We start from the raw sequence: 22,134 nt of genomic DNA, 5'->3' as shown, positions 1-22,134 counted from the left end.
CGGTAGAAATCCCGCCCGTTTGGTGGGCGTTCCCCTAAGCTGCCACTCCAAGCTCAGCGCCAATCAGAAGGCCGAGTCGAAGCGCGAGCGCCGATCTCCGTAGGTCGCTGTGGAAAGGGGCGGGGCTTGTGTTCAGCTTGTGTGCGGGGCGCGTTCTCTCCAGAAGAGAGCGCGTGAGTGTAGTCGCCGAGTGTGTGTGCGCGCGCGTGTGCACTGCTACAGTTGTGTGTGTGGTGGCGCGTTGTGTGTATTCGCGTTTCCTCGCTTTAAGTTGTGCTGAGAAGCGCAGCAGCACAATTTCGGTGCGCTAGTTTCCGCCTTTCCCGCTCAAACAGGCTCTTCTCTACCGCAGGAGTTTTTACCGAGTCTTCGCTGAGAGTCGGTTCGCGTTACTTTTCCTCAGACAGCGGCATCATGTCTGCCTCGGCGGCCAAAGTGAGTAAAAAGGAGCTGAACTCGAACCACGACGGCGCGGACGAGACCTCCGGTAAGTAGCGCGGGCCTCGCGGAACCTCCTCGCCATTTTCTATATCTTTCTTTCTCTGGTTGACCTAAATGTTAGCTTAGCTACTTTCCCGCCGCGCTCGCGTGCTCGGCCCGGGCACGGTATGCGGGTTTAGCCCCGCTGTGCGCGGCTGCAGGAGCTGATGATTGGCTGCGGTCTGTCCGCCTGGTTGTGTGTTGAGAGAGCGCTCATGAGCGGGGAAAGGCACTGCACGGTGTTGCGTTGAAATGTGCTACCTTGCCAAATCGTGCTACCACACTCTGACTATATAGTTAAAACTGCTGGAATAAGATACAAAAAAAGAGCGGATGTGCTGTTTTTATAGGCTAAAAGCACAATAATAGCTTAAAGGGAGTATTTGGAGCATGTTAAAATTAACGCCTAACTAAATCACTGTATTAGCTAGATATCGTATTAATTGTTAACTTGCATGTATTTTAACTGAGGCGATAATAAGTATTTGTAAGTTTCATTTGAGTTGCAACTTACAAGCTTTCAAAACGCAACTAAAAGACAAAAAGTGAGCTTAGATTGTAAGTAAATTATATTGTAGAATAAGGAAGGGTAAAATAAAAAATAAAAACAAACGTTAAAGATTGTGTATCAGCGCATGCGCTGTGCAGATAAGTAGCGCAAATTGTTAGGTAGCACAATTCACCAGGACACCAGCAGCGGAGGCCATGTTGGCTAGTTGCTAAATGCTAACTTAGCTAGCATAGCATAGCTAACGGCTCCGCTAGCTAACGCAGCTAACTAACTACAATGGGATTGTGTGTTCTTCTGTGCGTGACTGGTTAAATTTCAACGCGGGCGTTTTTAGGCGGTGTAGGGGAGTTATAGCTGAGCCTCCGCAGTGTTTTCGGGTGCGGGTGCTCGGCTGTGTGTTTGGGGGAGATGGAGAACGGCGGGCTGCGCTGAATGAAACATCAAGGACTGCGCGCTACTTTATTGTTGTTGTGGGATCGCGCCGCCGCTCCGCCATGATGGAACATAGCTAAGCTAACTAACGTTAGCCGCACAGCTCCCCTCATTTAGCTTTGTATGCTAACGCTAGCTAATTGTCGATTATGCGCGTTTAGATAACTAGCTAGGTAATGGAGGGAATAATGCTGATGTGTTGGTGTTAGTTAGTTATTCAGGGGGTGAGTGTGTGGGGTAAGCGGGTAAGGGAGCGGGCCGGTTCCCGGTAAGGCTGTAAAACACCGGCGGCCGGAGTGAAGAAGGAGCAGAGTGCGGCTCCGCACATTTAAACCACGCGGCCTGAGGAGCAGGAAGCGGCGTCTCAGCCCCGCTCTCAGCGCTCCGCAGAGAGAGACCCGCAGCACCGCCGCTCTCAGCCGCCAGACCCACTTCTCACTGAAAATGCTCCAATATATAACACATAACATTTATAAATTGAATTTAACTTAATTATTTTGCGTTCAGTTGGCTATTTAAGCGCGGAGAAATAAATTAGGGGGCGGGGGAGTCTGAGAAGAAAGACCTCGATGGAGGGAAAGAGGAGAGAGGAGGGGGTGTGAGTCTTAAGCTTAAAAACTTAAAACTTTTTGTCTAACTTTTCTCCTTAATCTCTTTTTTTATCTTTAGAAAAAGAGCAACAAGAAGCCATCGAGCACATTGACGAAGTACAGAATGAAATTGACAGGTAAGTGGTGTTTATTTGATGCATGGCGATGATGATGGTGGTGGTTATGATATTAATAATAATAATAATAATGGTGATGGTTGTTTTCAGTATGTTTACGTAGAATTACTGACTAATATGCCTGTATCTGATCTTTGCAGACTGAACGAACAGGCCAGCGAAGAGATCCTCAAAGTTGAGCAGAAATACAACAAGCTTCGCCAGCCGTTCTTTCAGAAGAGATCAGAACTCATTGCCAAAATTCCAAACTTTTGGGTCACTACATTCGTGAACCACCCACAAGGTAAGCACAGAACAAGATAGGCTCTCACAATAAGGTCGATTTTTATTTTTGCTGATTTTTTTTTTATCATCCTAGAAATTATTGCAGTAAACAATATTGTTGTTTGAAGACTAAGAAAGGGCACTGATGTAACAATAGTAAAATAGCATTACAAGCCAGCAGTTTTGGATATGTATATACTTTTCAGTTATTGAAGCAGTGGCTAAAATACTGTTATATATGTGAACAAATAAAAACAATAGACAATATCATTGTAAACGAAAAATTGAACTCATGTCTAATTGTTGTAAGATAAGTCTGTAACTTAATTGACACGAAAAGCCCACAACAAGGTAATCTGTAAAGTGAGTTATTGTGCAGGGTAAATGTATAATTGGGAACTGATTGGAGTTGACTACAAGTGATAAATATATATGTTGGTAAATAATCGACTTTTTCCCTTCTTAGTCTCTGCTCTCCTTGGTGAAGAGGATGAAGAGGCACTCCACTACCTGACCAGGGTGGAAGTAACGGAGTTTGAAGACATAAAATCAGGCTACAGAATAGATTTTGTAAGTATTGAAATCCCTCCCCTTTTCTAAACTGAATGAATACTGTTAATGGTTCTGATGAATGTTAATTTGCTTTTATTTATTTATTTTTGCTAATGTTTTGCAGTACTTCGATGAGAACATGTATTTCGAAAACAAAGTCCTCTCCAAAGAAATTCATCTGAACGAAAGTGGAGATCCAACCCCAAAATCAACAGAGATCAAATGGAAACCTGGAAAGGTGTGTATAGTGTTCAGTATTTTATTTTATTTCTTTAATTATTTATTAGTTTTGTATAGCTCTACATATGAAGATAACTAAAATTCTTTGTCTTACAGGACCTCACAAATCGTCCTAGCCAAACTCAGAGTAAAGCAGGCAAGAAGAGGCAACATGAAGAGCCGGAGAGCTTTTTCACCTGGTTCACTGACCACTCCGACTCAGGAGCAGATGAACTTGGGGAGGTTATCAAGGATGACATCTGGCCCAACCCCCTGCAGTACTACCTGGTAAGTGTGTTGATTTATTGAATGTTGACAGCAAGAGTCTTCTGTTGGTAATTAAAACCAGGGCTGTATAATATATAATTTATATTCGTAGTAGTCACATTGGAGGATGTGTAATGCCAAGCAGGGTAAACTAAACCATACAATTTTAAATATATAGATCATTTTCAATTTAATATTATTGACTTAATCACTGGTTTCTTTATATTGATCAACATAATGGAATGTCCGATTTCCAATATAGTGTAACCCTAATTCTAATTCAAACAAGTGTTGTTTCCAGTGTTTAGTCATTTTGATTCCACACGTTCTTGGGCTTGTTGGTAAAAATCGAAATGATCACAACTTTTTTCTTACCATTGAACCATAATCTGCCAACAGGTCCCAGACATGGAAGATGAAGAAGGAGAGGGAGAGGATGAGGATGAAGATGAGGAAGGTCTGGAAGACATTGATGAAGAAGGGGAGGAAGATGGAGAGGAAGAGGATGATGATGGAGAGGTAATCCATAATTTTAACCCAGGTTTTACTGAATTTAAATTTGTGTAACATGTACTCTGATACATTGTTTGTATTAAATGGACCTTTTAAATGAGAACATTAACACGGTGATGCTTTTCTTTACATTGCAGGATGATGATGGTGAAGACGACTGAGGAGAAAAACGTTCAGCATAATCCCTTTTTACCTGGCCCCGCCCACAACCCACCTGCTTCTTCTTTATTTTTATTTTATTTTTTTGGGAGCAATTTTTTCCCTGTTTTCTCCCCCAAGTTGTTTTTGTGCTCCATCTCCTGTTCTTTATCATGACAGTGCCATTTTGAATTCCCCCCATCCCAGAAGAGACTCACAATAAACTGACTGCAAAATACTGCCAATGTGGCATTTAACATCTCAGTTCCCAAGTAAATTTTGAGGTATAAAAAAAAACACACTGTAGAATCAGCAGCACGCTGTCTGGAGTAGACTTGCAAATAGCGTTTTCTTTTATATATATATAAATGTATATGGATTCTTCCTGTTTGTGTGGTTAAATGAACAAAAGCCATGGTGCGTAGTGATGTGCTAGTACTAGCATCCTCCTTCACGGCTTTGTTACTTTACTCATGGCGTTACAACCTGTTCATGAATTATTTCCTTCTGGTTAAGTTTTTCTTCTAAGCTTGTGGTTTCAGCAACAGATATAGATCACAGGCTGAGTTCCCGTCCCCTCTGTAACCTTTTGTCAGTTCAGGAGGGCTCAAGTCTCAGTGAGGGCTGAGGGAGGAAAGAAGAGGGTATTTGGACACGGTTTGGATTTTTCCTTTTGTTTTGGTTTTTTAAATCTCGTCTTGTTTTACAGACATTCATCAGATTTGAAATGACGTTTTTGATAAAGAAAAATAAAATCTTCAAAAAAAAAAAAGTTTAAAAAAATCATGCTTGTAAATTTTGGCCCCCCACTGCCTCGGTTAGCCTAAGTTTTGTGTGGTGTATGTTCTACTAACCTTATCAACTTCTCACAGGAGAAAACTAGCTGTTGAGTTTGCTTTGTTTAAAATAAAACTTAAATGTGAACACCATGTTTGAGACTTCTCCAACTCTAATAGCTTGTATACAGTCATTGGCTGAGACGGATGAAAGGGGTAACAAAAGTTTTATTGGGTGGGTTTCTGTGTGTTTTTGTAAAGGGGAAAGGGACTGGTGGTGTTTTTAAAGCCCTTTCGTTTTTAATAAGCCCTTTTGAGTGGAAATTAAAGAAGAGAATTTTCTGTCAACTTCTAAAAGAGTTTGGGGTCATCAGAAGTGTGGAGGCGAACTGCTCCTGCAGTAGTCTCTGTACAATAAGCGCCACAAAAGTCTGATCCGAGTCCTCAAAGTCCTGCCTTGTTACTGTCTGAGGCCAATCGGTTGGTTGGAAGGCCCAGCCTGAAATAAAAAACACAGCGATTTAGTTACTGTACATTAGAGCAGTGATTCTCAAACTGTAGCACAGCTACTTTAGTATTTGCTGCATGCACCTCAATATCAAGTATTTATATATATATATATATATATTTTTTTATTTAATAACATTTGTAGCCTTGATTTTAGTCCAGTAGCCTGTAAGCCGTACAATAATTATAATCATTATTGTTATCATAGGCCATACAATATACAACGGTTTGTGGAAAAACAGAACACATCTAAGCAAGAGCATTTAAGTAATTTCCAATAGCTTCTGATTTACCTGAATAGCTAAACAGAAACTTCTTAGTAAGAGACAAAGTAAAGATAAATGTTTAATGAGTGGAGGTCAAAACAGTGTTATAGAATCCACTGTTTTATATTATTAAATTTAAAACACTAAAACAGGTATGATATAAGTACTTTATTGTACCTTTAAAGCTGTAATATTGTTTTTTATTGGGTCAGATGTTCCCTCTGAAGTACAAAGTCTTTTCTAACAGCAGGAAAAACAAATTGTACCGTTTAACCAGTCAAAGGGTACATTCGGTATTCTGTATCACTGTACTAATAAACAATATATATTTTGATATTTTTATTTGAAAGACAATTTTGGATTATCAAGTTTTTGTCATTCAGTTGACTATAAAGTTTATAATCTTTACTGGTACATAAAGGTACTCTATTGTACCTAAATACAGGGTACAGCCCCAGCGACAAACTTTGTACTCGTTTATGTACTCTGTATCTCTGGTGGTTGCTATGGTACCGCAGGTGGTTGGCATGGTGTTGCTACGTGTTTATAAGAGCGTGCTTTCCTTACTTGAAACAGGTTTTTAAATCACTGTTCACAATATAGCTACAGATAAATTATTTTACTTTTATTTCTAGTATTTTAAAGCAGCTGTTTGAATAGTTTGACCCACCTAGGTGTGTTTTGCATCGCGGGCAGGTGGCTACAGTCCACGAGAAGCCCGGAAACCAGGTGAAATGTTTATCCGCCGGCCAGTGCTTCAGCACGTCCGCCTTTTTTAAGGTGAGCACCTCGTACTGGAAGCCCTGCGGGTTCTCGAAGAGCTGCACGGTGATCCTCCGCTCCCCGAGCACCGTGTTGTTCCGGTGAGAGAGAGCCAGGCGGCTGGGCACGAAGCTCACGTCCCGCTCCAGAGCCACCTCATGCCCGCAGGACCTGCAGAGCAGCAGCCCCTCCGCGGCGGCGCAGGCTCCACACACGCCCGCCTCCTGAAGCAGCACTGCGGCCACTGAGAGGATCCAGAGCGCCGGGGGAGAGTTTATTACTGAGAGCGCGGCGGCGCGGCGCCTCCGCACCCGGACCATCTCTCCGCTCCGCCGCGGCAGCAGCAGCGCAGCCCGGGCAGCAGAGCAGCGGGGCGGGGGGTGTTTAAGGCAGAGTTACGCTTTATTACACGGGAATCAGCAGCTCAGATCACTGATTTTACTACATAAAACCCCTCAGAAAACCCATTATTTTTTACAGAACCCAAATCATCATGATCATCAGCAACAAATAAAGCATTAAAGCTGACTTCAACCACCCTCCCCCAAAAACTCCACACAGAGAATTAAAACCAGCACTGAAACACCGCCCCCGCAGGAGGGAGGATCAACAGCCACTCACTGACCGTATCAAGCTACATTCAATTACATTCAATTCCTGTATCTTGTAACAGTCATAACAATTCTTTTACCACAGTTAGTTCCAACCCTGTAATGTGATTGGCTGAGAGGCGTTCTATGAGTGCCGTTATCAGCCGATAATGGCACTGTAACCGAAGCTCTCCATATATTACTCCACAAGTACGACACAGTGACAAACGAATCGAAAGACTGAAAGTGTTTCTACTCTTTGTTTATGTACATGTTTAATCAGTATAACTGATAAATATACCAGTGGATACACAGTCCATTTCTTATTGAAGCTTTTTGCTGTGACTGTATCTCACAGTATGGATTACTTCATGATTCATTATTACATGGGCACATTGGGTTTGAACAAAAACAAAATGTTTTAAAAAAACAAAACAAAAAAACGACATGAAATAAAATCAAGCATTAACAATAACTAAACAGATAAAACTCAACAAAAAATATATATAAAATATATGCTAAAATTTGATTTGTTGTATAATAATTGCCGTCCACTGCAAAGCATCATGTGAACTCTGTGCACAGTGTAAATGACTCTAACTGAATAGACTAACATTACATGAAAAATCACATTAACCTTCATTTAAAGTTTAGAATATAGTTTCTTCTGTAAAGTTAACAATTTGGAGATACTTATTTTCATTGGACAGTGATGCACACATTTAAGCGGTAAAATTTACAGCTCTGCTTGAGCTGTAATTCTGTAATTTGGGGAACAAAAAGTAAATCACCACCAAAACCAACAACTGCTTATTCTGGGCACAATAAAGCCATGACCCTTTCACATCATTATACATATTATACAGACTGAATGTGAGAAGCTGGCTTTGGTTTTTGTGTCATTATATGAAGTATGCCTTGGATTTGACTATATTTCTTAAAAAACATCAAGATCTCCAGAAGGATGAAGTTAGTTGTCCTTTCGGTGGATCAATCTGCTTTTTCCTTAAAGAGTTCTGCGTAAAAAAGAAAATAAATGCATTTGTCCTGAAAATATTCACAAAACAAGACACTTCCATAGACAATATTATAGTAGAAAATATATATATTTTTAAATGAGCCACTAACAATTAGAATAAAATCACAAATAGAATAAAAACAGTTGTCCAGTTTTTCCTGCTTACCTCTAAAAACTGATTGAGTCTAGTTACTGAACCCATCTGACCAGCGCTGGTGACGGCTTTAATCCTTAAAATTAAAAAAAGACAAAGAGAAATGAAAACCAGCAAATTAGACATTCACTAGTAAGTACTCAACATTAAAAAGAGGTGTCCAAAAACGTACTAATGCACTACAGGACTCTGTGGGCGTGGCCTAAGATTATGTCTTTAATATTATTATTTGTTCCCCTTTCATTACTTTTATTTTTATACTTTAAGTAGTTTTAAATCCAGTACTTTTATTTTAAATCCAGTAACACTTTTACTTAAAGAGTAAAAAGCTTGAGTTGATGCTTTTTCAACTTCTACAGAAGTATTTTATTAAATTCTATTATCTAAACTCTATTCTACCTACAGAGTAATGAATGAAGATACTTCACACCTTTAACATTAAACAACTCTTAAAATCGGTTGAAAAAATACTGCAATATATCACAATAATGATATTTTGTCCCACCCCTAATTATTACAGCTAAACAGGTCCTCGGTCTTAAACAGGAATTATTACTATATATTATGGCTATATTATAATTACATAACAGAACTGTATTATAGCATTAATGAATTGTTCCCTCACAATACCCAGTTTATGGAATATTTTGTATTACAATTATTTTTTTTATCAAATCAATCTATTATTTCTGATCACACTATGTGTACTGATACCAAATACAGAGTATATGTATGGTTCTGTACCTGGGGAAATACTCCTCTTTGATGAGCAGCAGAAGTTTCCAGAACTGCCCTTGATATTGTTTCATAAGAGCATTTCCACAGACCTGTAAATATCATAACAGAGGAGGAAAAAATACATTATAGTTTAAATATATTAAAAAGTACAGAGACTTCCAGTCGTGTCTGATATGGCTGTTTTTTTACCTCCAGAAAATCAAACAGGAGTGTTGCTGTGACGTCAGCAAGGGGCTCCATGTTCAGCATTTGTGCCAACCAACGCCAACCGTGATTAAGTCCATGAGGATCAGGCTGTAAGAGAGAATTACAATGAGAAAGTCCTTTTTTTTTCTAGCGCAACACATCAACGTTCTGGATGGAGCTGACAGAAAGGCTACAGTAACCCATTTAACCAATCTGTACAACCATATCAAAACAGGGGTGAGCTATATACTTTGTGTGACAATAGAAAAAGCCCTTTATTAAAGTAAACTTTTTAAGTAAGCTCTTCCCTCAAACTGTTAAACGCTTCTTCTTCCACAGCTTTTTAGGTATAATCACAAAACTGTATACTGATTTATGTTGTGCTTTTCGAAGTGATTCTTCAAACAGTTTTTGTACGGTGTACGTTTTTCGACTTGGACATTTCCCCATTGGTTTCAATTCAAAAGTGTCTGCAAACTTTTGTCAAAAATGTTAAAAGGCTGTACAGGTCAGATTTCTTTTTTTGCCAGAACCACAAAATTTCATTTATATTCTAACATCCAAAAGCAGTATTTTGAACATTATTTATATTACTTTATGTCTTTTATTTCTTTTCCCAAGTCAACTTAAACCTTTCTTTTCTAGTTTAATAAGTTTTGTATGTAATCTCAAAACACACAATTTACAGTACCCTTTTTAATCTCTGAAAATCACAGAATTTACAGAAAATAAATATACAATTTTTTTTAAATATTTGTAAAATATAAACATAAACAAACTTTACCCCTTGTTTGTTGCTGTGTGGCCATCTTAGCTGTATTATAGCTGCATATAGCCGGATCATCCCAGACATCCTCTTCAGGAAACTGTCCTGCACCTCCACACCAGACTCATCTACACGATATCCCAGAATCCTGCAGGAAACACATTTCAACTGATTAATAGATTTTTAAGGGAAACATTAAAATCTGTATCAAACTATCTGTGTAGTCCAGCTGTGTGAGGTAATGATATGCTCAAGTTTATTACGAATTACAGCCTGGCATTATTCCCTCACCTCTGGTACTCCTCCATGGAGGTCCCGTCCTTCATAGGTGGGTAGTGTGGAACAGAGTAAGGACACTTCTTGTGGAGATGGGCCAGTATGAGGTCTCCTACTTTAGGGTGCAGCTCCCATATTCCCGAGGCCACCACCGCGATAGGGAACGCCGCCTCGTGATGAGACGCCACCTCCTCCTCCCCTTGTTTCTGTGCACATTTTCATTAAAGAGTGAAGCTAAAATTGCTCAACATTTCAATAAATAAAATGCTAACTAAATTAATATAAATGCTAAACCAAATTCAACTTACCACAAATTTCTCTGCTAATTTATAGCTAACATATTCCAGTCCATGGGGATGATGGGACGTGGACACGGACTTCCCACCAGACACAGTTGGACGCCCCGATAACAACTTGTCTATCTTGTCAAAAATCTCCTTTAGCTGAGAGCCTAAATGCCAAGCATGAAAAACAAGAAACATTTATTAAAAAAACTAGAAGTCATAGGTTCATGCAGCTCACCATCAGCTGCCGGAGCCCCGAGAGAGCACAGTTGTTATTGCTGTTTCTCTCTGGGTGGGTACAGTACAGTAGATGGCGCTCTCTCTTTCCCCTCATCACTCCTAGGGTGATGTGGATCAGCACAAGGCTGCGTCTGTGAGCTGATGTATCAGAACCACCAGAGTCGCTGCGCTTTCCTCCGAGCGTTAGCGCTGTGATGCTACTCGACAAAAAGTTCAAAAAGAGGCGGAGTCTGACTTCACATGTCCTAATGAGTGGGTTGGGAAATTGGCCGTGTAAATTGGGAAGAAAATGGGGGAAAATATGAATTAAAAATTTAAAAAGAAAGATTATATCACCTGAAATGCTGGAGATCTGGCTGACAGGAATTGTGGCTGCCTTCTGGAGTTCCATCCTCAATTTCTTTGTCTGCACAAATATACAACTTTAATTAATTAATTGAACATTTAGATCATTTTAACATATACATACACGATTACAGACTTTATTAGTGCAGTGATATAATGTTTACCTGCATATCTTTGGTGTTGTTCAGGTCTTCAAAAGCCTGAGCGCACTGGTTTGCCGTTTCCTGCAGCTCTTTGTACCATTTTAAGGTGCTTTCTTCAGCGCTATTCTGCAGACCTGATGATAAACAATGACAAAGTGTTTAGAAAGGATTTAGAGAATTTCGATTGTTAATGTGCATAACATTAACACAATACATTGTAGGGGTGGGCGAAATGGCCCTACAATAATATCACAATATTTCATGGTATTTTCGTGATAACAATACTATTGGCGATTTAACAAAAGACTGAATTAAAAATATATATTTCAATTTCAATTTACACCACTGCAACAAAATTAAAATTTAATTTTATTATTGCATACGATATGATAAGGCACACCACTATCTGAAACAAATATAGCATGTGACATAAACTTGGATATAAATTTCAATATTACATAACATAACATAACAATTTTGTAGTTTAAAATTACTGGGGTTATATTGACCCCAAACATAAAATATGTTAGTAAATTTGAAGGTAACACAGGGGTTACGACTTGCCCCCCCCAATTTAACATTACTCCACATTTATTTGATGCTAATCAAATAAATAGGGTAAAATGTAGAAAAAATCTACAGTATACTCTTGACAAAATAATTACATGTGTGTTCCTGTATAGCTTTAATGTCTTCAATTTTAAATTTACAATGTAAAATTCATAAAAAGACAGAAAACACATTGAATGAAAAAAGTTGAGTCCATACTTTTGACTGAATCATCAATATCACAGGTAATGTATTGTAGTGATATCGTATCGTGAGATGCTCTGTGATCTTTTCCCCCTTGTTTTTTGTTATGATGTACCTTGTTTTCTGGATTTCTCTTTAGCAGATGCCGCTGCGCTCTTCTTCTGCTCCTCCTGCTGGGCTTTCAGTTCTGCCTGTTTCTTCATCTCCTCTTCTTTCTCCTGCTCCTTCTTCTTCCTCTCCTGAGCATGAGCCACTCCCTCCTGCAAGGCTCTGAGGAGCGACCTCATTTCTTGCAGGGCCCGTTCTGCTACAGTCATGTCCTCCACACTAGGAAACTGTCCCTGAATAGTGATCACAGTTAGCCATGGATATTGTACACATCATCATACACACATTCGTAGTGTTAGTACTATTTATGTCATGGTGAAATGTGTAATATTACTATTCATTGCTCTCTCAACAACACAGATACTAGTTAACCAATTCCCTGCTAATCTTATAGTTTTTTTAACTAATATTTTAGTTGTATTTATAATTTCTTGTATATTTTTTAGTCCTGACACTGCCCCATCATCTGCATTGCTGTAATATTGCAAATTTCCACGCTGATTCTTTGAGCCACTTTGTAATCTCACTTACATTTTACAAATAGCTTGGTTATTCCTATGTAATTTCAGCTGTTTTTCAATAAAACCCCTATCCAGATAAATCTCTCCATCCAGATAGAGTAAATTTGATTGTGATTGGATGTAGAGAAGTATAAACATATACCATATTTTTACCTTTATACTTTCAGTAGTTTTAAAACCAGTACTTTTACCCTTTTTTCTTTTATTTAACAATAGTATCCTTATACTGGATACATTAATACTTTTAACACCTTATCCTACTTTATTGTAGACTTGGTATTTAGTAATGCATTATTATTACATTATTATCTTGGTATTTTCTTAGTACTGCAGTCACCAGCTCGGCTGCAAGAAGTTTAAATGTGAGCACAAGAAAATGTTAACTCACTTCCGCCGTGGTGCGCACCACCTCCGATACTTGTGAGCACAGCTGGTTGCCGCGGGTGATATAAGACGTGTGATCCACGGTGAGCCCCGTCTGTGTGGAGGATGAAGGTTCGAGGAGCTGATTGAGCTGAAGAACCTCCTCCTGAATGGCATTAAGTGTCCTCAGCCTGTCCCTGCCCTCCACCAGTCTCTGCTTCTCCAGCTCCGCCTCTCGCAGCCGCTGCTGCTCCGCCTCCCTCAGACGCAGGTTCAGGATCTGATCGAGCAAATACAGGTTAATATTAGGGGTGCAAAAATTAATTCATGCATCAAGATGCAAGAATCTTAAAGCTGCAATCTTGGGGCGATTTCACATAAGTCTGAATCAGAGTCCGCACTAAAGTTTGTGTGTTTGTTACAGGTGTGTGTTTTTTGATTCCTACCTTCATTCTATGTCTGTGCTCCTCCTTCAGTTTCTCTTGTCGGCCGAGGGTTTCCTGCGTGCTTTTAGAAGACAGATAACACAACATATTTATTAGTTGTGGGATAAAAGCAAAATATTTTTTGCATCAACATTTTAAGGCTAAACACTTAGATGAGTACAGAAAACATGACTAAACCTCAGTTCATCACAGCATCACACACTGTGCTTCTAGTACTCACTCTTTTTCCACCATGTCCCTCACGCTCTGATACTCCTGCCTCTGTTTGAGCTCCATAAACTCCTCAAAGCGTTTCAGCTGCTCAGACTCACGGCTGGCCACAGTAGCTACCAGCCTCTCCTGCAGCTCCTGCCTCAGACTCAACTCCGCCTGTCAGCCACAATCAGTTCACCACAGTTCATCGTTATTATGGAACAGACATGCAACCACAGTACATGTCAATTTTGTGAATATATTATGAAATATGACATAAATAAGGTGTTAATGACAGTATTCTTTAGTGTAGTGCATTAGTAATTATATATGTTTTTGTTCTTCTTTCCAGCACAAGTCAGTATAATTTTTTTAACATTTTTGCTGCTTAATACAAAGAAAAATTTTACATGACAAAAGCTACAAGATTTTATTATTATATCAAATACCTAATACCATTAATTGTATTAATTGTACAATCAATCATTGATGCATATATTGCATTATTAATATTATGATAAGTTGGATCACTGACTTCTGGTCTTTTTTAATAACGCAATATATATCACAGAACAACAATATTCTACAATTGTTGTTAATCACTATAATATTGATGACATGTTATGTAGGACAAATTTCTTTGGCAAGGAGAAATTTCTGTCAGGTAGCAGCTTACACTTAGTTTTGAGCTTTTTATTCAGTATCTTCTCTTCTGCAGGTCAAACGTACGCACATATATGTTCATATAAGTTATTGACTAGATTAATTAAGCATTAATATTTAGGGTCCAGGAAAACTCGAGCCTCATACATTGTACATTTATGTCTAGTATAATGTAATGTGTATAGACTTTTTATTTTGTATTTTTTGTGTTTTTGTACACTATATGTATTTTTATACTATATGTAATTTTGAATGTACACTTTACCTTGGCTTTAGATCGATGTTTTTCCTCACAGATACGAATACACCCTGCCATCTGAGAGGCTCTGGGAGAAAGGAGGGAGATTGCTGGTGGTGGAGTGCTGCAGGGAACAGGGCTGAGGTCCACTGTGGAGTGTGAATTTTCCAGTTTATCCTCATTTACCTAGAGCACAATAAAACAACAGCATAAGATAAAAAAGCACAAGAATGAAGTACAATTCCATTACAGAAAAAAGCTGAGAAAGTACGGAATAATGCAAAAAATAATAATGCAAATAAAGTACACTGTTCCGCTATGTATTATAGTGTCATGTCATCAAAAAAATAAAAATAAACATTATACCTTCTCTTCACTTTCAATAGAGGCCAGCGGAGGCGAGGTGGCAGGTGATAACGGAGAGGTGAGGGTGTGGTGTGGACTGATGGGAGCTGAACTGCACAAAGGAACATCTTCAGAGGTGGAAAGACTCGTATCACGGATGGGAGAACCCAGTGAACAGTTTTTGAGCAGAGGTCGAGGGCTCAGTCTCTTCAGAATAGCACCTGATAGAGGCGAGAGGCTGGTAACCTCTTTACAGCCTGCGAGAATATCCTGAAGATGAGAGATGAAGAGAAACATACATAAATGATCAAGGAAATGGACGTAACAAGCAGCGAATTTACCTATTTTAGGATATGACCACTAGTTTTTTGGTTTTTGGAATGAAACTACATCTGTTTTTACTTTTCTCCAGTGAAGCCTTTGCAAACTATCATCCCCAAACAATGACTTAGTATCTCAAAATAATGAGATAGCATCTCAAAATAACAATAGATCATAAGATAGTATCCAAAAATAAAGACTTAGTATCTCAAAATAACAACCTGATATCTTTAAATAATGGGGTAGCATCAAACTAATGAGATATAATCTACACATAATGCCTTACTATCTCAAAATAATGAGACAGTCCCTCCAAATAACAACTTAATATTTTACAATAATGACTTTAAATCTTAGAATCAACTGAGAATATGGTGTGGAATATGTATCTCAGAATAAAGACTTCTCTAAACAATGAGATCTCAAAGATCTCTCCAAGTAACGACTTAGTATTTTTAAAATGAGATAATATCCCAAAATTAGACTTAGTATCTCAAAATAATGACTTTATATCTGAGAATCAACATAGAAAAAAAAGTATTAGTAAAAAAATTATTTAGTATCTCAAAATAATAATAGTCCCTCCAAATAATGATAATTACTATTTCAAAATAATGAAACAGCATCTCACAAAAATGACTTAGTATCTCAAAGCAATGAGATAGCAATTCACTTTTTGATTTTATATTGTTGATGGCGGGATGTTACTATTATAGCTGTGGTTATTCTTCACTCCAGATTAAAGTCTGTGAGATAAATTAGCAGAATTTTCGGCCAACAGACTAATCTAACTATCCCAGCTATCGAAAACTCAGATTAATACAGATTAATCAGTAAGATTAGATTAATTTAGCGGCTCTTACCTCCCCTTTCTCCAGCCAGTCTGGGCTGTATTTGAGTTTACCCTTCGAAGAGTTTTTTAAAGCCTCCAGCGTGTCCCACCTTAAACTATCTGCTGCCATTTCGGTAAAACTTTAAACATAAAGCTTAGCTTAGCCTAGTTTAGTTTAGCTAATATTCTACCAAGCGGCAGATTTGGACTGTGGGACTTTTAGAAACACAACACGCTAATTTCCGCTTCCTGTGAGCGATAAATTAAAAGTCCCACGACTACTACTAACTACGTGACAAACCTGATATATATAAATATGTTGTAATTCGCTGTCTATTAATCAGTGAGATCCTTTTGATAGCTATAGTGAGTTATTAGCTAAATTAAACACTTTTATTGTGCTCGGTTATTAAAAGAGTAGTGGTGATAATAGTGATAATGGTGAAAGGCGCGGGAAGTAGTTGGTTAGTGGAGGACAGCAGGGAGCGCTGTGCTGCAGCCGGAGTGCAGGGAGTGTGGAGTATGGCAGGGTCAAGAGAATCGTGGAGGGTAAATATGTGCCTGTTTTACTTTTAGTGTTAATATAGAGAACAGGTTGTATAAATATGTCTGTGATGTTGTTTGTGATGTGTTTATATCTTGTTTCGACGTGTGTTTCCTTATCGTTAGCTCTGAAGCTGATTTAGAGACTAGGCAGATCAGTAATCTTCCAGTGCTGAAGCAGATTTTATCATTTAACCTGCTTATTTAAAGAGGTACTAATCCATAAACCATGTTTATTTTCCATTAATAGCTGAAATAAATCCCTTTGAAGTGATTAAACATACCAGTCCTGCTTAAAATTATTATAACATTTCCTAACCTTCATTAGGTCATTTATTTATTGAGGCAAATTAAATACTTTAATATTTTTTAGTCGTTCTTTGTTAGAACAACTTGTGTTGCTTAGGGTCGTTGTCTTGTTACATGACCCACCTTTTCTTGAGACTGAGTTTGTAGACAGTCCTGACATTTCCCCCTAGAATTTTCTGATGTAATTCAGTGCTCCCTGTTCCATCAATGCTATCATCAATTCTTACAATAGATTTTTCTTGTTTTGTCTATGTGATCTTAACAATGTTCTTTTTGGAGAGCAGTGAATTTCTTTTAAGAAACCTGCCATGCACACCATTGTTGTTCAGTGTTCTCCTGATGGAAAACTGATAAACATTAACATTAGCCATTGTGAGAGAGGCCTTCAGTTGCTTAGAAGATACCCTGAGGTCCATTTTTGTGACCTGGCCGACTGTTACATGCCCTGCTCTCAGAGTGATCTTTGTTGGGCGACTACTCCAGTGTACCAGAACAACACACCCAAACCCACCATCACCATGTCAGCATCACTTCATGATCCACCACACAAATAATACTTGCCCTGTGGTGGTCCTGTGGGGTCTTTATCATTGAACAGAGTTAAAGGAGGATAATGAAGTATGCAGAGAAACCGATACAGGAAAGCTGTGTAATGATAGAACTGGCAGTGCTAAGTGCTAATATATGCTCATTGAACCTGAAAAAATAGACAATGGGTATAGAAAAAAGTAGGTGGTAATAATGTTATGTTAGATCATCATATGTCAGATTTATCAGATGTCATATTTTATAAGTAATCTATGCAGAAATCCAGATAACTTTTTTCCTTTTTTAACTTCCTTTGTTTGTTGTAAAAATAACAATTTTTTGCATGGCTTCTGCATGAGCACTGCTTTTCTTTATAAATACCTTTTTTTTATTTAAAATATTTATTTAGCACTTAAACATTTTTATATCCCATCATACAAACCAACACAGCACAATGCATGTACATCATTAGTGTTATTCTAATCATGAATTTACTTTAGGAGTGCTATTGTAATCATAAAATGTACCTTAGCAGTGCTGTTCTGATCATGCATTAAGTGCAGTATTGCTATTTTAATCATGCATTTACTTCAGCAGTAAATTTAAATTAAATCATGCTCTTTATAACTATTTTAATGTTTCTTGTGCCTGATCTCAGCCACCACGATTGTGTGATACCTACTGGAGTGAATTCAGGCACTGTAAGAGTTTACGGCACCGGTTCCATCACTACTACACCTATGGAACAACACCGATGTGCCAGCAGTGGAAAGAGGACTATGAGGCGTGCAGGGAGTGGGAGAAGACACAGAGCGCACACGCCAAGGTCAGTCTCATGATTCCTGCAGTGCAAGGTGTGCATGAGACCATATCTGTGCACACTTTAGTGCATATACTGTGTATTTCTTCAGTGCTGTTTCTGTGCAGCTTATCCTCTCCTCTTCTGTTTGTTCAGGAGTGTCTCCAGAAAAGTGAGAGTAGTCGAGTGTCTGAGCAGAGGAACTTCACTCCAGTTTGGAAGATGAGAGATAAACCACCATCTGACTGGCACACGCCTCTAAATCAGGACAACCCAGAGGAGTCTTAAGAGCACAAATTAACTGTACTGTCTCTCTGTTTCTGTCACAAATAAAAAAAAAACGTCAAAACATCGAGAAGAACCGAGAACTTTTATAGCTTTAAATTGCCGATATACACACATCGTCCTCATCCATCACGTGTTCACCAGAATCATTTACAACAAAAAACAAAACAAATCTGTTTTTTTGTCTGTTCACACTGTGATTTTAATGCAACTCATATCAGACTTCTGTCTGAATGGTTTGTGATGTGTTGCTGATGCACATGTACAAAAAAAGCATTGCTTCAAATTTATTTTCACATTAATCTCAAGAGTTTTGAAGGGGATTAGGCTGCATCTGAGCTTATCACAGAGAATTTTATCCTGTTTTCTGTAAAAATGCCCTGTTATTCGGTTATTTCGGTTTTGTCAGTTTTTCTGATGTTACAGCTGCAATCTGTAGCCACATTCGGCCAGCCTGTTAGCACAAGCCTTCTAATTTTTATGGGAACAGAGTCATCAGTCTAAATATTTCAGATGTTTTTACTTCGTTCTTCCACTACTGAAGGGCTCATCTCACTGCTTTTTCCATTTTCCCATCTACTCACTCCCTTCTTTCCCTGTTTGTGACGTAAACGTTGCATTAATTACACTGCCACACAAACAGCACACCTGTGTCACATATGACGTAAAAGGTTGTATTTGGGCTTCATTTACCTGCTGTGTGTCTAAAACCTAAGATTTCCAGACCAATGCTTTTCCCTCACTGATAGACTGTGTCCAGTTTTGCCCCAGTTTTGTTCTGATTCTGATACCTATTCACATATTTAACAAAGCAAAAATCTGATTCATGCCCGATTCCCATCATCTGAATAGCCAAGTTCATGTAATTGTGTTGATCTGATCACTGACAAACTCTAAAGATCTAAATTTCCTTCAGGATCAATAAGGTATCTATATATCTCGGTAAGATCTGCAGTAATCAGATTATGAAGTGCATGTAAATAAATCTATCAGTTATATAATCTTGGACACACAGCATTTTGAATGGAGATTTTCCATTAAAGGGAAAATAATGTCTAGAATTATAGGCTATGTATATTAATTACAGACTCTTTTATGTATAAAAGTAAGTTTACTGTGTAAAGACTTGAAGTGCTGTGTTCTCTATGATCAGAAGTGTGTGCTCACTGACTGAATGTGTTGCAGTTGATTAAATAAACACTCATCAATGTCTGTTTAAATGTGTGTAAGTTTTATTTACAAAAATATGCACAGAATATTTCAGTTCAGTGTTGGGTTGTGTTTCAGTGCTAGTGGTGCAGTAGTACTTTCATCACAAATACAACAGTTTAACCATATCTGTGGTAGACAGACTGTAGGCACGTGTCTAAGAACACCACATATAACCAGCCAGTAGTTAGAGGAGAATGCAAAATGTACTTAAATACAACACATTTTATTAGCTAAAGGTTATTCTGGATCATTGTTATTGATATTTGTCTAAACACTTCACACACGTACAGAAGGGCTGGTATTTTCAACTGACTATAAAGAAGAAACCCCAATAAACAAGACTGTAATGATAGTGCCGGTAAATTTTTTATTTTGACTGAGCACAGACTGTATTTCATTCACATAAGAATCCAAGTTCACATAGTCTCTTCTCTACAGAAGGGAAGTAGATGAGTTCAGTACTTTCAGTACTAAAGTTCACGTCAAAATCGTCTTTGAACACAGATCCAACCATTTCAGAGCAGGAGATGCCCTGTGAGAACAGGGAACTGGAGGAACAGTTCTGTAACACGTTTCTGAATTCGTGATGTCAGCTGATCACTGAGTGTACACTCGTGTAATGTCACTGTATTTGCCGTCAGGAGCCTCGTAGTTTGTAAGAGGTGGAGTAAAGCTGGGACCCTGGTGCTGGAAGGGGAAGAGGCTCAGGTCAGGACTAACTGCTGCGTTGTAGAGCTCCTCTGATTCCAGTTTCAGCTCCTCTAAAGCTTGTGTTTGAGCCTTCAGAGCCTCGTTGATGTCCGCCGTCTCGGCCTGGTGCTGCGAGTATTTAAACCGAGACCATTCCTTCAGCAGCAGAGCCCTTCTCTCGCTCTCTTCAAAAGACAGCCTGGGAGTACCACGCACTCTGAAACACACAACAAAAATTACCTATTTTATTACAACTGTATTTGTACAACCCCAAAACAGTTGGTTCAGTAAGGAAAGTAAGGACCTCCATTTGGTCTAGTAAATAACCAGACACGGCCCAAAATCCAGTGAACTTATACGATACAAAATTTAGCTGTAAACTTCCTGTATCTTTTCAGTATCTAAAGACTAAAAAACTAAACATTGTAATGCTATGAAATTTTAAATGCTACAAAATGTAGGGCTTTAAAAAAAACTTTTAGATGGTTCAGCTGGTCTGTAGTCTCAGTTTTAGTAGCGGAGAGACAAATTTGAGTTATTCTGACAGGTGTCCAAATACCTTTAACAGGAAATGTATTGGAATTTCTCTTTTTTTTTAAAGCCCTAAATATTGCAGCATTTAAGATTTCACAGCATTACAATATTGTGTATTATAATCAAACAAAATTAATTTGACAACACAAAACATCACAACAATAATCATAATATTAATAATAAAAATACTGTTTGTAATAGAATAAAGGTCCGCATTTCCATATAAATGTTTCTACTATTCTGTTTTGTTTTGTTTTTAAGTATATTATCACTTCTATTGATATTACCTGGTCTGATCAAAGCACTTGGCTGGAATTATGAAGTCTTCAATAGGAATGAGTTCAGGAGGGACTTTCTCAAGTTTCTTCAGCTTTTTCTTCAGTCTCTCTTTTACTATAAGATCACGGCGAGGGTCAACTTTCTTCTTCTTCCTCGGCTCTGCTCTGTTTAAGAGGAGAAACTAGAGTCAGAAACTCAGATTCAGAATCAACATCCAATAATATATATATATATATATATATATATATATATATATATATATATATATCTCACTGACCTTAGGGGCACTGTAGTCTTCAGCGAGAGCACAGAGGTAAACCAGTGGCTGTGTCTAACAGAGGTAACGTTACTAACAGCAGACCTGCAGCTGAAACAGAATTAGAGACAGATGATAAACATGAAAACATCACCTAAATAACAGCAAACAGTATGTGCTAACTAGCTGTCAAATTACTCCATTCCCCCTGAGTATTTAAATCATGAAATATTATCTCCTTAACTTACACCAACAAGTAGGATAGGGCTGAACAATAATTTAAATTAAATTTATAATTTAACATAATGTGATTTTTAGAACACACTGAGCTTTGGTCTCTACAGCTGGATGAACTAGCCTAGACTAGCCTAGCCTAGCATGCTCTACAGTTAGAGGACGTGCTAACAGGCTAGGAGAGCTAAGCTAAGCTTTATAAATGTAATACATTTTCTTACCCCGCCGGTAAAGCTGGTGATGATAGTAACTGGGCCGCGCTGCGATATAAAATCGCCGACATATTAAACTAATTTAACTTTATTTATCTGTATTATAGAAAACCTGTCTGACTCCTGCTTTAGCGGACAGGCTAACTGTAGTAACTAACCCACCTTGGCTGTGTGCGGGTCAGTGCGCATGCGCAGCCAGAGAGTCTCTAGAGTGGAGAACTCCCACTTCAGTGAGTTCAGAAAGAATGTTTTTATAAATATATATTGAGGACTAACACATTTAACACATTTATTAATCCCAGTTTATTAATGTAAAA

General features: G+C 38.3%; 5 protein-coding genes across 5 annotated transcripts; 2 read left to right on the top strand and 3 right to left on the bottom strand.

Annotated features, from left to right (window-relative positions):
- Positions 1-161: 161 nt before the first annotated feature.
- On the top strand, positions 162-5,032 carry seta (SET nuclear proto-oncogene a). The gene is made up of 8 exons (XM_007229128.4): positions 162-487; positions 2,093-2,150; positions 2,291-2,433; positions 2,881-2,984; positions 3,091-3,204; positions 3,303-3,473; positions 3,852-3,971; positions 4,103-5,032. Exons 1-8 carry the CDS (start codon positions 415-417, stop codon positions 4,124-4,126), a joined length of 807 nt encoding a protein of 268 aa, XP_007229190.1. The 5' UTR covers positions 162-414; the 3' UTR covers positions 4,127-5,032.
- si:ch211-51h9.7 (uncharacterized protein LOC558400 homolog) lies at positions 4,237-7,096 on the bottom strand. Its single transcript, XM_007229127.4, has 2 exons — positions 6,323-7,096; positions 4,237-5,378 (listed from the first exon to the last, which is right to left on the bottom strand). Exons 1-2 carry the CDS (start codon positions 6,732-6,734, stop codon positions 5,224-5,226), a joined length of 567 nt encoding a protein of 188 aa, XP_007229189.2. The 5' UTR covers positions 6,735-7,096; the 3' UTR covers positions 4,237-5,223.
- A 154-nt stretch (positions 7,097-7,250) lies between these two features.
- Positions 7,251-16,179, bottom strand: gle1 (GLE1 RNA export mediator). The gene is made up of 16 exons (XM_007229134.4): positions 15,968-16,179; positions 14,805-15,053; positions 14,466-14,624; positions 13,566-13,714; positions 13,346-13,406; positions 12,925-13,179; positions 12,023-12,248; positions 11,176-11,288; positions 11,003-11,072; positions 10,451-10,593; positions 10,158-10,348; positions 9,885-10,014; positions 9,104-9,208; positions 8,921-9,003; positions 8,189-8,252; positions 7,251-8,020 (listed from the first exon to the last, which is right to left on the bottom strand). Exons 1-16 carry the CDS (start codon positions 16,064-16,066, stop codon positions 7,952-7,954), a joined length of 2,166 nt encoding a protein of 721 aa, XP_007229196.3. The 5' UTR covers positions 16,067-16,179; the 3' UTR covers positions 7,251-7,951.
- A 22-nt stretch (positions 16,180-16,201) lies between these two features.
- Positions 16,202-19,620, top strand: c12h22orf39 (chromosome 12 C22orf39 homolog). Its single transcript, XM_022670550.2, has 3 exons — positions 16,202-16,485; positions 17,975-18,142; positions 18,272-19,620. Exons 1-3 carry the CDS (start codon positions 16,375-16,377, stop codon positions 18,401-18,403), a joined length of 411 nt encoding a protein of 136 aa, XP_022526271.2. The 5' UTR covers positions 16,202-16,374; the 3' UTR covers positions 18,404-19,620.
- Positions 19,621-19,959: 339 nt separating this feature from the next.
- mrpl40 (mitochondrial ribosomal protein L40) lies at positions 19,960-22,012 on the bottom strand. The gene is made up of 4 exons (XM_007229132.4): positions 21,827-22,012; positions 21,393-21,482; positions 21,124-21,279; positions 19,960-20,519 (listed from the first exon to the last, which is right to left on the bottom strand). The coding sequence occupies exons 1-4, from the start codon at positions 21,886-21,888 to the stop codon at positions 20,210-20,212; spliced, it is 618 nt and encodes a 205-aa protein (XP_007229194.3). The 5' UTR covers positions 21,889-22,012; the 3' UTR covers positions 19,960-20,209.
- Positions 22,013-22,134: the final 122 nt, after the last annotated feature.

Source organism: Astyanax mexicanus, chromosome 12, assembly GCF_023375975.1.
Source record: "Astyanax mexicanus isolate ESR-SI-001 chromosome 12, AstMex3_surface, whole genome shotgun sequence".
NCBI lineage: Eukaryota > Metazoa > Chordata > Actinopteri > Characiformes > Acestrorhamphidae > Astyanax > Astyanax mexicanus.
This window is presented reverse-complemented; position numbering and strand designations above follow the sequence as displayed.